The 13159-nt window shown below is 47.5% G+C and overlaps 5 protein-coding genes across 5 annotated transcripts; 2 read left to right on the top strand and 3 right to left on the bottom strand.

Annotated features, from left to right (window-relative positions):
• Positions 1–195: 195 nt before the first annotated feature.
• Positions 196–2466, bottom strand: BGW36DRAFT_218740 (putative benzoate 4-monooxygenase cytochrome P450). The gene is made up of 4 exons (XM_046209992.1): positions 1997–2466; positions 1324–1862; positions 685–1265; positions 196–632 (listed from the first exon to the last, which is right to left on the bottom strand). The coding sequence occupies exons 1-4, from the start codon at positions 2193–2195 to the stop codon at positions 464–466; spliced, it is 1488 nt and encodes a 495-aa protein (XP_046069940.1). The 5' UTR covers positions 2196–2466; the 3' UTR covers positions 196–463.
• A 45-nt stretch (positions 2467–2511) lies between these two features.
• On the top strand, positions 2512–4042 carry BGW36DRAFT_218731 (S-adenosyl-L-methionine-dependent methyltransferase). The gene is made up of 4 exons (XM_046209991.1): positions 2512–2910; positions 2966–3659; positions 3713–3795; positions 3853–4042. The coding sequence occupies exons 1-4, from the start codon at positions 2738–2740 to the stop codon at positions 3899–3901; spliced, it is 999 nt and encodes a 332-aa protein (XP_046069939.1). The 5' UTR covers positions 2512–2737; the 3' UTR covers positions 3902–4042.
• Positions 4043–4183: 141 nt separating this feature from the next.
• On the bottom strand, positions 4184–6056 carry BGW36DRAFT_301513 (FAD binding domain protein; the record flags this gene model as incomplete). Its single annotated transcript, XM_046211691.1, has 3 exons — positions 4184–5190; positions 5242–5665; positions 5856–6056. 3 exons carry the CDS (start codon positions 6054–6056, stop codon positions 4184–4186), a joined length of 1632 nt encoding a protein of 543 aa, XP_046069938.1.
• Positions 6057–7383: 1327 nt separating this feature from the next.
• On the top strand, positions 7384–9145 carry BGW36DRAFT_384622 (uncharacterized protein). Its single transcript, XM_046216817.1, has 5 exons — positions 7384–8091; positions 8163–8229; positions 8287–8577; positions 8631–8866; positions 8922–9145. The coding sequence occupies exons 1-5, from the start codon at positions 7657–7659 to the stop codon at positions 8988–8990; spliced, it is 1098 nt and encodes a 365-aa protein (XP_046069937.1). The 5' UTR covers positions 7384–7656; the 3' UTR covers positions 8991–9145.
• Positions 9146–10565: 1420 nt separating this feature from the next.
• BGW36DRAFT_430281 (ankyrin repeat-containing domain protein) lies at positions 10566–12592 on the bottom strand (the record flags this gene model as incomplete). Its single annotated transcript, XM_046220824.1, has 2 exons — positions 10566–11118; positions 11172–12592. 2 exons carry the CDS (start codon positions 12590–12592, stop codon positions 10566–10568), a joined length of 1974 nt encoding a protein of 657 aa, XP_046069936.1.
• Between the last annotated feature and the right edge of the window lie 567 nt (positions 12593–13159).

Raw genomic sequence — 13159 nt, 5'->3', positions numbered from 1 at the left:
ACACGCAAGTGCACGAGTCATAGACGGCATGAATCCTGCACCGTAGCATGACCATTGCGGGATATGCTAATGATTTTTGGTCATGGTTTGTGTCTGCACAGAATGACCATTATGACGATGTGTCTGTGCGACTCGTTTAATAACATGGAGTGTCCGACCCAAGCCCCTGAAACGACGACTTTCTGCCAGTATGATGTCGATGACACGTAAGATATAATTCTGTCGATATATAGTTTGAAATACTAACTACATAGCTAAATGCTAAAACTGCTCGTATATGAAAGATAAAAATGCATTGAATAGAGAATGATATACAGAATACCGCAAGGTAGGTCATGAATATCAACCCATGCTCTTGAGCATCCCCTGCTATACAAATCACGTTACAATTACACACGCCTGTCTTTGGCCGCGTGATTACATGTAATAGACGGTAGGGGGTTTCACAATTCAGAAATTAGTGTTAAGAAATCGATTTAACCTTCACCCTGACGCCCTTGGATTCCCATTTCGTGTATGGCACGAGATACGCATGTTTCATTTCCACATCAGACAAATCTGAGTTGTACAGATCAAAGTCGAACTGGCTGAAAATAGTAGCGATGGCAACGTATAGCTCAGCCTGAGCGAGACTGTTGATGTTAATTACTTATAATGAGGTTGGCAACGGGACAGTTCACTTACTTCAGACCAAGGCACATTCTCGAGCCTTTGCCAAAGGGAACAAAATACCGGTCCAGATTTTGATTATTAAGCCAGCGCTCAGGTCTGAACTCTTTGGGGCTGGGGAAGATGTCTTCATTCATCAAAACATCGACACTGGTCAAAGAGACAGGAGTATTTCTTGGGATCACCCATTCACCGTACGTCAGCTCCACGTCTGGCAGGAGGCGAGGGTTTCGCGTAACAACACCGTGCGCTAGACGAATTCCTTCCTTGACGCAACCGTGCAGATAGTCAATCTTTTCGAGCGCATGCCAATCGGCATCTGCGATTGCAGCACCCGCACCGCGTAGCTCGCGTCGCAGCTTCCCAGCCACGTCGGGGTTGTTGATGATGTGAAAACTTGCAACACTCAGGGCCCACGAGGTCGTAATAAGGCCGGCGGCAATGATCAGTTGAGCCTCGTCACCCAGTCGCGCATCTGACTTTTCCTCTTCTGGGAGGTCGCTATTCAGTAATTCGTGGAAAATGGTTGGATGCTCGACTTTCTTATGAAGGTCGTTCAACCCATTTCTAATTTCGCCGACTCGGCGACCCAGGTCCTATTCTTCTGCGTTAGCCCTGCCGTCTCGATCTCACCACGTATTAGCAGCGACAGACCTTGCGTAGACCGACGACGGGCAAAAGACGCGGCTCCATCTTGGTGACTAGCCAGTCCGGCAAGGCGTCCAGAATGGGAAAGACGATGGGGAAATGTAGGGCAAAGTGCCCGGTGGTGTAGATGGCAACCAAGGCATCATGCAGAGTGTCCTGGAAGTCGGGCGACTCCAGCTGGTCGTAGGACTTGGCAAATGCATACTCGGTGATGATATCGGTGGTCAGAGCCATGAAAGCGCGACTGAGCGCAAGCACGCGACCATCTTCGGCGTAACCGGCTAGCTTCTGGCATAATTTGGAGACATGGGCGCGAATGACGGGCTGGAACTCGACGATCCTTTTTGCGGAGAAGAATGGGCTCAGCGGTTTCCGGCGTAGCTGATGCAGTTCGTGCTGGATGGTGGAGAAGCTGTCACTTGCATAGCCAAATCGGCCGGAGAAATAAGCGTACTTGTTGCGACGGCCGTCGCGCGCATACAGCACGTCGAAGAAGTCGGGATCGTCGATGTGCAGCTCGGTGGGCGTGATGCGAATAATGGGGCCTGGGCGGTGTCAGCGATTAATAATGATTCTACTGTTGGCAGTGCTTCTTTTTGTTCTATTTTCAATGCCTCAAAAATGAGACGCGCACGGCACCCAATCAGTCCTCAGTAGGGCATGCAGCAGAGCGACCCACCGTAACGTCGATGCAGGCGCTGGATATGGGCTGTAAACTGGCCCTGCAGAACGACATCGTAGTAGAATTCATACCAGTTGCTCAGCGCAGCCAGCCTGGGGCCAGGGAAGCCGGCGAGGGGGCTCAGCAGCAGTCGTGCGACGGCGAGATAGGCGAGGTACACGCAGAGCGCCGCAGCAGCTCCCCCCAGCAGCGCCATCAATGGGTTGCGGGTTGTTACTCTGCAGGCTGGATCGTAGATGGAGTCAGGTCAACCTGCAGGGGCCGTTCGATCGGCGGCAGCAGCTAGGTTACATGTAAGACGCCGAGCAACGGCCAATTGTCGATATCGGCTCTGATAACTGCGCCGAGAAGATGATGTTCAGCAAGAAGCAATACTGTTTCAGCAGGTGTGAAGAATAACAATGCCATTGTCAGGGAAGGCCAGCCACGTGGAGCGCCGACACTACTCGCACTAGGCGGGCACTAGCTCTCACCATCGCATTGTTTCTTCCATAGCTCCTCTGTTATTATCGGACCATTATTACTGTGCCATCCCTCTGCCCTCTCCCCCCCTCGCTGTCGTGATTAATCAAATCCTTTAATCGCTGCTGCGTGCTCTGAGTCGTTCGTGAGTCTCCGTCTATTCTTACTCTCCACTGTTGTTCTAGGGTATTTGTATTATTTATAACCGCCATCCACCTCGCATCATCATCTGATTGCTTTTTTTCGTCTTATCTTCGGCTTCATGCCTCGGTCGCCATGTACGACCCCGAAGCCGCCATCCTGCTAGAAGAGACGCTGGGCGAGGCCGACTCGTCATATGGCGACGACAGCGACCGCGAGTCGCAGACCACCTCGTTGAAGTCGTCCGTCACCAACTACATCTATGAAAACGGCCGCCGATATCACGCCTTTAGACAGGGCGCATACTGGTACGCTTGTGACCTTGGTGTATGCATAAGCCCGCGCTCACTGGAATCTGCGTAGGGGCCCCAATGACGACCAGGCCTGCGACAACCTCGACCTATTCCACCACCTCTTCGGCCTGACCCTCGGCGGCAACCTCTTTCTCGCGCCGATCGCGCAGTCGCCAAATCGCGTGCTCGATCTCGGGACAGGCACTGGCCTGTGGGCGATAGACTTCGCCGACATGTACCCTGCAACAGCCGTGATCGCGACCGACCTCTCCCCCGTCCAACCGACCCTCATACCGCCGAACCTCGAATTCCAAATCGACGATTTCTGCCTCCCGTGGACCTTTACCAAAGAGAGCTTCGACTTCATCCATGCGCGGTCGATTTACGGCTGTGTGGCCGATTTGCCTGCATTTTACGGCCAAGTGATGGAACACCTCCAGCCCGGTGGCTGGTTCGAGCAGGCCGAGATCAGTGTTGTGGCCCGGTCGGAAGATGGCTCTCTCGCCGGCACCTCCATGGAACAATGGGGCCCCCTTGCTTTAGAATGCGGAACCAAGTTCGGCAAATCCTTCAGCGTTGCCGAAGATACGGGCAAATTGTTCCAGGAAGCTGGCTTTGAAAATATCACATATCGCACCTTCAAGTGGCCGATCGGCCCGTGGCCCAGGGATCGACGTTTCAAGGAGATCGGCGCGTACAACCGAATAGGCTGGGAAGAGGGTCTTGAGGGCTGGGCTATGTTCCTCTTCACCAATTACTTAGGGGTGAGTTCGTTATTCTATAGCGGTCCGTCACCTGTGCTTATCAATCTCGCTAGTGGAAACCAGAGGAAGTTCAAGTCTTGATTGCCAAAATCAGGTCAGAGTTGCGAGATAAGTCGATCCACGGCTACCAAAATATGTGAGTGGGCTTTCCTCATCTATTCTATTCCCTAGTTATACTCATTCTTCTCTTCAGCTCCATATGCTATGGGCAGAAACCCAAGCCGTCTGCCGTTGACAGATAAATGTATTTTCCCATCCATAATGATTCTATTGTATATGTTTATGTTACTTTTACTTTGTTGGAAAGCCTGGCAGATGACTGAACTTGCCGCCATTTATGATTGCATATGATGCTACGACTGTGATTTCTTAGACCATCTTGTCTGAATTTGAGACAATATATTATATTTAAATCTCTATGACAATCAATTATACAAGTTTGGATTATATTAACTGCGCGAGCCTAGCTCTATTTACACAATGAATGTAGTGTACATTTTTGCAAAAGAAAAAGCACTATTATTTCAAGAGGAAGAAGGGTATGTCGCGTTTGGCGGTTGCTCCGTCAGCTTGAAATATCCCGGCTCTAACCTCTGGAAGACCTGCAAGGGGTCGTACTTTTTCGACACGCTCTGCAATCGAGCAAAGTTGGCGCTTCCATATGATGGTAACACGGCCTGGTACTGACTGGCGTAGTTCATGTACAGGTACTCCTTGTACAGCCCATTGGCCTTGCCATACGCAATCGCCTTGCTGGTAATGGAGCCGAGGATATCAAGGATCAGGTTGTCATCTGCGATGTCTCCCCACATGAAGGAGAGATTGAGTAGGAGGAGAGTTCCGTCGGACGGCGAGAGGCCGAGGGCATTCCCGCCGTTCTTTTGCATTTGCGTCAAGACATCGGTGGATATAATTTGCAAAACAAGAGCAGGCGTGTAGCCAGTCGCATTGACAGCACGGCTTGACTCCTCTTCAAAAGTGTTGACCAAGAAAGTAATCATGTCCTTAGTCAGAGTGAATGTTGCAGTCCAGTAGCTCTCCCGTAGTCCATTCGGGTTGGACTGCTTGAACATCTCAGTTACCTCGGGTAGAGTCCTGACAGCCATCGTATTCTCAAGGGTAGAGACATTGGTGAAATTCTGGAAAATCGGTGGGTTGACAGTCGAATCCGCGTACTCAAGATCAGCCACGCTAAGGAATAATCCCTCAGCATAAGCCCAGTTCATGATAACGGCCGATTTGGGGTCGCTAGCAGCGTTCACACCGTAGTTGTAAAAGATGTCGATCATCTGGGTGCTCTTATCGGGGGTATAGATCAGTGAACCACTCCAAAGCGAGCCCTGAGAGTGAGTGCTCAAGTCAAAGCGAGTCACGATAGCAAAATTGTTGCCGCCACCGCGGAGAGCCCAGTATAGGTCCGGGTTCGACGACGGGTTAACATTAACGACAGCACCAGAGGCGAGGACAACCTGGTAGTTGACGACATTATCGCAGGCCCAGCCGTAGATCTGAGAGAAAAAGGATATTCCTCCTGTAGGAATGTTAGCAGCCATAATTATTTTGTATAAATCCGGAACAGTACCTCCTGTGGTCAGCCCTCCGACACCGATATCTGAGACCCTACCACCAACCACGGAAATGTTATACGGCTGGAGATAATTGTAGACATCAACCCAACGATTTCCAGCGCCGATCGATGCCACGCTATGGTCTTTGTTGAGGGTAATGGCATTCAACTTGCTCAAGTCAATGTTAAGCCCGTTCTGGACGCTGGACGAGCCCGAAAAGGCGGCATGGCCACCACTTTTGATGGCAAACGGACAGGTAAAAAGCTGAGCAAGTAGCAGGCCCGACGATACCTCTATAGAAGAACTGGGCTGAAAGATGCACCGAGGGGTGGTCGCCTCTTGCTGCTGCGACCAGAAAGACCCTGTCCAGTTGGCGAATAGTTGGGATTCCTGGGACGTGATGGTCTGGTCGGGGAAAAAGCCGGCAAGAACAGAACACTATTATGCAAGAAATCAACACTCAATAATCAGAGAACGGCAGTTGAACGTGTTACGCCTGAAGACATGTGGGGTTGGCATCAAGATGGTGTGCACTACAGTCTAGGTGTGTCGCACGCTTGTAGGGACAGCACCAATCAAAGGCCGCAAGAGCGATGAGGAATTGAGATAGAGATGATCAACAACCTACCAGAACATTGCAGTGCTGCGGGGCGGCGTTGATGCCGCTGGCAGCAGCTATTCCATTCTGCGAGGTGGAAGGCAGTTTAGATACATCCAATCCATTTGCCTGCAGGGCCTGCTTGATTTCTGCCGCTGTGGTCAGTTGTGCATCAACTCCATTGAAAAGGCCGAGGCCGAGCACAATGGCTGCAGCGAGTGCCGAAACCATAATTCCCGAGATGCAGTTGGCCCCCAAAACCAAAACCTGCTTTACAAGAGATATTCCGATAACCAGAGCGGTGGCTTTTCAAAGGCTGGCTGGGGAGGCTTGGGCTGGAGATGCAAGGCAAATGCGAAACAAGGGGAAGAAAAATCAGCGGAACGAAAGTGGTGGCAGACACTCCAAGGATAGCGGGAACGTTGGCCTCTAGAAAAAAAGACGGACACGGGTGAACGAGCGAATACGATTGTAATAACAATAATAAAGGCACGCACCCAACAGCAGAAAGAAAAAAGACAGGAGAAGTAATGCGAGTCAAGACAAAAACCTAGCCAGCCAGGTACGTACCCTTTTCTGTATATCATTCTACTCTACGCTGGCACGCGGATGGCATGCTGCGGTCTCTGGCCAGATTCGATTGAATCTAAGCTCTATGTAGAGAGTTGGCCGGGTTGAGGGTCATGTCGGTTACATCGGCTGTGCTAAAATCTCCCTATCCGGGAATAATCGTGTCGGACATATTCAGACCGGCGGGTGAAGGCAATAGTATCGCTAGGTGGCCAATGGCAGCCGATACTAACCTCGAGGCTTTGCTGAAGCGAGATTGGAGGCTGCGGATGCTTATAACACTTAGTCTTTATGAATGGATAGTGCCGGATTGAAGCTAGGTGCAACGCTTAGCAGCTTGGTCTTGGTCGAAGGGACGGCGGTTGAAATGATAGACCGATGCTCGGAAGGTCCGTCTCAACTCTATATGCGCTTGGGCCTCAGACTATTAGCTTTTCCAAAGTGGGCTTCTGGCTGCGCGTATATTCTTCACACCGGTTTAACCTAGCTCGTCAGAACACATTTTAGAGTCAGCTTTGAACGAGTTACGCTACACCATGAAAGTGAGAAAGACTCGGGGTTATGTGTTTGACAGCTGACTTGGCAAGACAGCGCTCCAAGAATCAAGCCTTGTTCACATGCAAGGGGCGCTTGGTCAACATCATTGATAACTGCCAATGCAACACACAATGAACTTGCTGGTTATTGGCTAAATCTCCGCCGTCCCTTGTTCCTTGTCTGGTAGGGGCGGTAATAATACGGCCGAGGCTGCGAGAAGCGAAGTCCGCGAGCGGCGACAATACAATATGCTCCACTGTCTCAGTCTCTACCAACGGTTATCCATAATTAGTTAATTATGTACGGGACTCAAGTAAATTCCGCGGCCTTTCAAGCGGGGCCATTCATGCGATTTGGCGGTAATTAGGTGCTCTGCGTGTGAGATAGTCTCAACCTAAAATGTAGAATACGAGAGGCCGTTCTATTGCATTCTGGCGCCTATGCCGATTTTGGCACTTCCAATTCTCCGTCTAGATCCATCGCCCAGCAAATAATAAACTACTCTATTAAGGGGAAGATCTGCTACTCTGGATAATGCTCACTGCAACACCAACTTTGAGGAGGGGTATGCATCCCGGATCAGTGGAATAATGCAATTGCGACGCTGTAATCGACTCTATAATCCGTGAAGAGGGAACCGACGATTGAAATAAGGAACGAGTGAAATAGAGGAACGGAGGCAGGTGGGAGGGAAGAGAGGAAGAATCTCAGAGAACACGACACAATGAGTTCCGGGGCGGCGTTATTGCTGGTGTCAGAGCACCAGTTGCTCTCCACGGCCTATGCGATGATTTCAATCGCTACAGTTTTCACGGTAGTTCGCACCGTGCTACGTTTCACACATCGGAAAGGGGGCATCCAAATTGAGGACTACTTCGCGATGTTCTCTTGGGCGTCCTTTATCGTCCTTTGCGTCCTGTACATAGTTGTCACTCCGCCGTTATACCGAGTAGACACGGCCATAAGCACTGGCCAGCTTTATCCGACAATGGAAGCCGACGCAATGCTGATGGTAAAGATTTTCTTCGCCAATACGATGATTTTCTGGATAGTTCTGTGGTCGGTTAAATTGAGTTTGTTGTTTTTATATCGGCGGCTGTTCGAGGGATTGCCAGGACAAATGAGATGGTGGTGGGCAGTGTTTGTCTTCACAATTATGGTAAGCCTTGGCTTAGCATCGACCTTGGACCGACCTTGGACGAGTTGAAAACTTTGCGCTAACTTGCATAGACATTGATTGGATGTATCATCTCGAATTTCACCTCCTGCGCAAGTATGCACGAATGGTTTACACCTGGTGAGTTGGCATGTAGACATTGGTTGGGAATATCTCTGACGTGGAATTTTGCATCAGGTCTATGCTCATCCCACCGCGATGTAATTGCTCAAGTGGCCAGCCTTTACTTCGCCTTCGCCGTGGATGTCATCACGGACATCATGATCATGCTCCTCCCAATCAAACTCATATGGGCTTTACGCCTCCCATTGGGTCAAAAGTTTGCCATTGGCGGTTTGTTTAGTATCGGTATCATTTGTGTCGTCATGGCTGTCGTCCGTACCGTACAAATTGGATCACAAGCGAAGAGCAACAGTACTCCCTCTAGTTCGTGGTTATCTTTCTGGGCAATGATTGAAGCAGGCATTGGTAAGCAATTTCCTCTTTTGTTTCATTTTACCGAATGATGCTGATCAATACAGCCGTGGTCATTGGTACATTGCCAGTCTTCGCCATATTCTTCCGCAGACAACATGCTTCTCGCCGCGGCTATAACGATTACCGATACCGAGATGGAAGCGGGTTCTCAAATATAAACAGCAGCAAGGTCAATTCTCGTGGAATACCACTGTCGGATCGCTCGCATACTTCTCAGTCCTATGCAGGTACACCTATCAAGGGGAGAGCGGGAGGTATCAATATTACGAGCACGCTAGAGGTATATTTCTCGACATTTTATACTCTTTGTAGGCCTTTACTGATTTGTCTGACAGGTGACACGATCATCTAATGATCTTTACCCTTTGCGTAATTCATACCCAGAGTCGACATATTCAAGGTGATCAAGAGATATAGTACTTGCTAGACGTTATGAGGTTTAAAATTATATTTTATAGAGATAGAATTTATCAATGGATGACGTGAATGAGCCATGTAGGAATGTCTTTTGAGAATGGTGTTAGTTTATGCTCTAAATACAATATTAATATCAGGTTACCACACTGCTACCGCTCAATTCTGTAACTGATGCTGTCAATACGCCTTAGAATTTCTTCATGTCTTTATTTGTCACTTTTTATTTAGTATATATCTAGACATGTGGAGTCTAATTTCCACATCTTAACACTAGATCGCATTTTATGCTTAGCTGATACTAAGAGTAATCTTAATACAGTTGGCTTAATTTATTACAAATAGCCTAAACCTTCATTCTCATACCATGAGCCTTTTATATCATACAAAAACCTGAGAGTTACAACCTTAGTATGTCGTGCCCAGGCAATGGATTAGTCGACAGCATAAATCCTTCCTATCCTAAATTTGAACATTACAATCAATAATTAGACTATATATGTAAAGCATTGCCATCAGCCGCCAAAGGCCTCTGTAAGTTTTGCCATACTGATACATGTCAAACTGCTTCCAATCGAAACAGCAGCTGCATGATCAAGCTCAAACGCTGCATTAACTTGCGCAGATGCACATATGAACCTGTAAAGTGACGGCAACTCCGGCACGTTCTGAAGAATGATAAGCAGAATATCTAGGGGAAAACGAGAAAATGCGCTGGCCATGCTGAGGTAAGAGCAGAGCTGCATCGGAACAGATTATAAGAGTGTAACCTGATTTTTTATCGTTTTTGTTAAATACAACTTTAGAATAGTGCCCCACCCTGGCTGCTCCTTGCCGCTGCTTGAGGCAACTAGATTAGGATGTGCATCTACCATCTCGCATGTAAATATCTGTTAGATTGTAAATTGGTCGGAATTCACCTCAATATTTGGCAAGAAAATTGAGGCGTCGCTTTTTACCCTAGGGGTAAATTCGAACAAGAAGCATGTATTCGTACCCCTACCCATAGTTAGGCGCCGCCGGCCATGAAATAATTAATTAATCAATACTAACAATATTTCAACTCTTCATTATCTATGGGCTGACCCCTAAGAACTCTAAATTTAATCGGTGGCGTAAATATAGATGAAAGTTAGAAATTCAGAAACTCTTAATACTATATTCAAACCTCTGTCATATCAGTGTATAATCTCTATGCTGTCATCTTAGCAAGCTCAGACACCTCTACGAGCATATCAATTGCCTAATATACACTAGACTAATATAACAAGAGGTTGAAAATAGTATTAAAATTTTGTACCTGTCCTTCATCTGCATCTACACCAATTTATGTTAGATTAATTTAGGCTTCTTGAGCGGCGGCCTGTAAATAACCTAAAAAGTTCAAATATTTTTAGCATTTGATATGGGGAGCGCTCCTATACCCAATCCACTTTTGTGGTGCTAAATTCAAAAGGGGTTATTCTGTGGTAATTTTACACACTGTATATTAATCTGACGCTGGAAAAGACGGCGTTCTACGTAACCCAGTTGCTTTAAAGACCTCTCGCCTTTGTCACCTCAGCCTATTCAAAGAACAAATCGTCCAAATTCACTGTAGGAATGAATACTTCATCTGGCATCCAAGGATTCACTTCTTTCTCTCGTAGGTAGTGGCAATTCTTGAATAGGTATTCCCAATCTACGGCAGGTGTCATCAAACCCAACAGATCAAAAGCAGAATGTCCTGCATTGTTCTTCTTGAACACAAACTCCTCTCGGCATTCGTCCCTGCTAAGCATTTCCGCAATATGTAGATAATTGCGAATTGGGCGACCGTCGTCCGTGTAGTTGGTACCATGAAAGTTCTCATCCCAGTCAGGCGACATGTTATAGCCAAGCAAGCGGTATCCGACCGTAACCGCGTAGCCAGTTGCTCCCATAGTGGAAACCCCAAGAGCAAGGGCATGATAAAGTGTATCACCAGTTTCTGTAATTGTGCAGATTGATAGGTTTGTGCCACAGTTCAACAGTTGGTCAAAGATCTCAAAAAAACCATACTTCACTGAGGCAAAGAGGCCTTCTTCAAGGTATTTCTCTGTCCTAAGAGCCATAATTTTGTCCATCTTTTTTGGCTTTCTTGAAGCTTTTTAATACCCACCATGATAAGCAGAAGTGCGGTTGGAATAAACCCACGACTGATAGCTTCTACCATAGCTGTTGTTGGCTTGGTCATATCGTCTCGCCTGCCACACAGCATGATGTTATGATTATAGTGGAGAAGCACGCGTGCTTTCTGGACGGGAAGGCCAATATCCAAATACTCCCTTGGAGCATTGCCATAGCTAGGAATCTGTGAAGAAATGCAATGAAGTGCTGCTTGCCCAAGGTGGTTTCGCGCATTCACGTCATTGTTCCTTTCTAGAAGCAACTCCAAACAGTCAAGCGTACCTTCACTATAAGAGGAGGCAGCCATGTGTAATGGAGTGTTTCCTAGGCTATCTCTGGAGTGCAATAGCTCTGGCTTTTGGTTCAATACTTCTCGGACTGCACTGATATGACCGTATTCAACAGCAAAAAAGAGAATGTTCCTGTCCCAGGAGTCTCTAGCAATAAAAAGTTCCGCCCCATTCTTGACGAGAGTAGCAGTTAATTCGGACTGAGCATGTCGGTCCACTTCATCCAGCCTACCTTGTTCTCGGAAATCAGGGTAAGAATTTGTGTACATCCACTCTAAAGGTGTCTTTCTTTTGATGGAATCGAGGGCATTGGCGATTCCCGGCATTTCCTTCACCAGGACAGACGCGACACTAGCTCGAGTAGTAACGTGAAGCACTGTAAGGCCGTCGCTACCAGTCATATTTGCCCGGAAGCCACACCTTACTAGTAGTCTAATTCCTAAAAGAGGAGCGCCAGGTTCCTTGCCACAAGCGCGGCAAAATAGATCGTATGTTGGTATGGCTCCCGCTTCTATCAAACACTTCGCAGGGGCGGTAAAGTCATCCAGAGATACAATGGCTTCCCTGAGAGCGTCATCGAGCACATCTTGATCAAACTTACAAACATTAAGTAGAACTCGCAAACCGCCCACCCAACTTCGTGCTTGCATAAGGATGCTGAAGTTATCACCCATCATGTGCTTTGGATTCGCACCAGCTCTAATAAGAAGTCGCACAGCACCCATTCTTCGTTGGCTCACGGCTATGTGCAAGGGAGTCCATGCATCCTCATCAGTAGAAACTTCCGGGCGGCAATCGTTTACATCTGCCCCGAAGTCGATAAGAGCTTGTAAGATCGATGTATCTCCACGTATCGCTGCCCACTTAATAGGCGGCATACTGTCCCGGGAGTTCTTTATGCCTAGCAAATTGGGATTGCCTCCATGTTCTAGTATCCGTCGAACATAGTATGCATCGCAGGACAAAATACCAATAATGAGTGCCGTCACCAAATTTATATGCTCTCCATTTTCCTTAGGATCGGGATTCATGTTCAAAATGTTGAGACTTTTGACCTTGGTTTTGGACAGAATTCTCTCGAAAACCGGGCTATTCTGCTTCAATGCAGCCCGCATTAGATGGTGAGGTCTATCGTATATCTGCACATCCTCCATAGCTGCGTGAGTAGAGATATGTAAATACAGAGCGTAGTAGAATTGACGCTGTGACCGCATCCAAGAACTAATATCACAGACTTTAAGGAAGTCTGCAATATACCAAAAGAGTTCGCCTGGTAGGCGACTGATATGACATCTAAGATGGCGCGGCTCCCAGTATTTCGAATCGCAGATTATTTTACCGCCACGACGGCCCCTGGCCGAGGATTTGAAACTCATTATGTGTAAGCTCGACGAGCTGAACGAGGGAAGTTGATATTTGAGTGGGTCGACTTGGAGCAACATAGACTTATCTGGCCGTATAGTAACTGACAAACCAGGAACGCAGACCAATATCAAAATCGAGGATGACTGCAATCTACGAAAATTTCAGTGTTAAATTGTATATAGAAACCACTATTGTCTGTATATGTCCATAAATAATTGGTGGTAGTCGGGTATTCCCTTGTCTATCTGGTCTTTCCGTTCAAAAATGAGAGGTTTAAAGTAAACTTGCGATTTTGTTGAACGATTTAACAATATCTTTTATATTTCACATTAACTACACATACACCAATTGACAAC

This window comes from Talaromyces proteolyticus (assembly GCF_021365285.1).
Source record: "Talaromyces proteolyticus strain PMI_201 chromosome Unknown BGW36scaffold_9, whole genome shotgun sequence".
NCBI classification, from domain to species: domain Eukaryota; kingdom Fungi; phylum Ascomycota; class Eurotiomycetes; order Eurotiales; family Trichocomaceae; genus Talaromyces; species Talaromyces proteolyticus.
This window is presented reverse-complemented; position numbering and strand designations above follow the sequence as displayed.

Bases quoted from the DNA above. Each gene is read 5' to 3' on its own strand.
- BGW36DRAFT_218740 (XM_046209992.1), bottom strand. From the start codon at position 2,195: ATGGCGCTGCTGGGGGGAGCTGCTGCGGCGCTCTGCGTGTACCTCGCC. The intron at 1,863-1,996 runs GTGGGTCGCTCT...GACACCGCCCAG, and splicing joins GCGCCTGCATCGACGTTACG to GCCCCATTATTCGCATCACG. The intron at 1,266-1,323 runs GTCTGTCGCTGC...GCAGAAGAATAG, and splicing joins CCGTCGTCGGTCTACGCAAG to GACCTGGGTCGCCGAGTCGG.
- BGW36DRAFT_218731 (XM_046209991.1), top strand. From the start codon at position 2,738: ATGTACGACCCCGAAGCCGCCATCCTGCTAGAAGAGACGCTGGGCGAG. The intron at 2,911-2,965 runs GTACGCTTGTGA...GAATCTGCGTAG, and splicing joins TTTAGACAGGGCGCATACTG to GGGCCCCAATGACGACCAGG. The intron at 3,660-3,712 runs GTGAGTTCGTTA...CAATCTCGCTAG, and splicing joins TCTTCACCAATTACTTAGGG to TGGAAACCAGAGGAAGTTCA.
- BGW36DRAFT_384622 (XM_046216817.1), top strand. From the start codon at position 7,657: ATGAGTTCCGGGGCGGCGTTATTGCTGGTGTCAGAGCACCAGTTGCTC. The intron at 8,230-8,286 runs GTGAGTTGGCAT...ATTTTGCATCAG, and splicing joins GCACGAATGGTTTACACCTG to GTCTATGCTCATCCCACCGC. The intron at 8,578-8,630 runs GTAAGCAATTTC...TGATCAATACAG, and splicing joins AATGATTGAAGCAGGCATTG to CCGTGGTCATTGGTACATTG.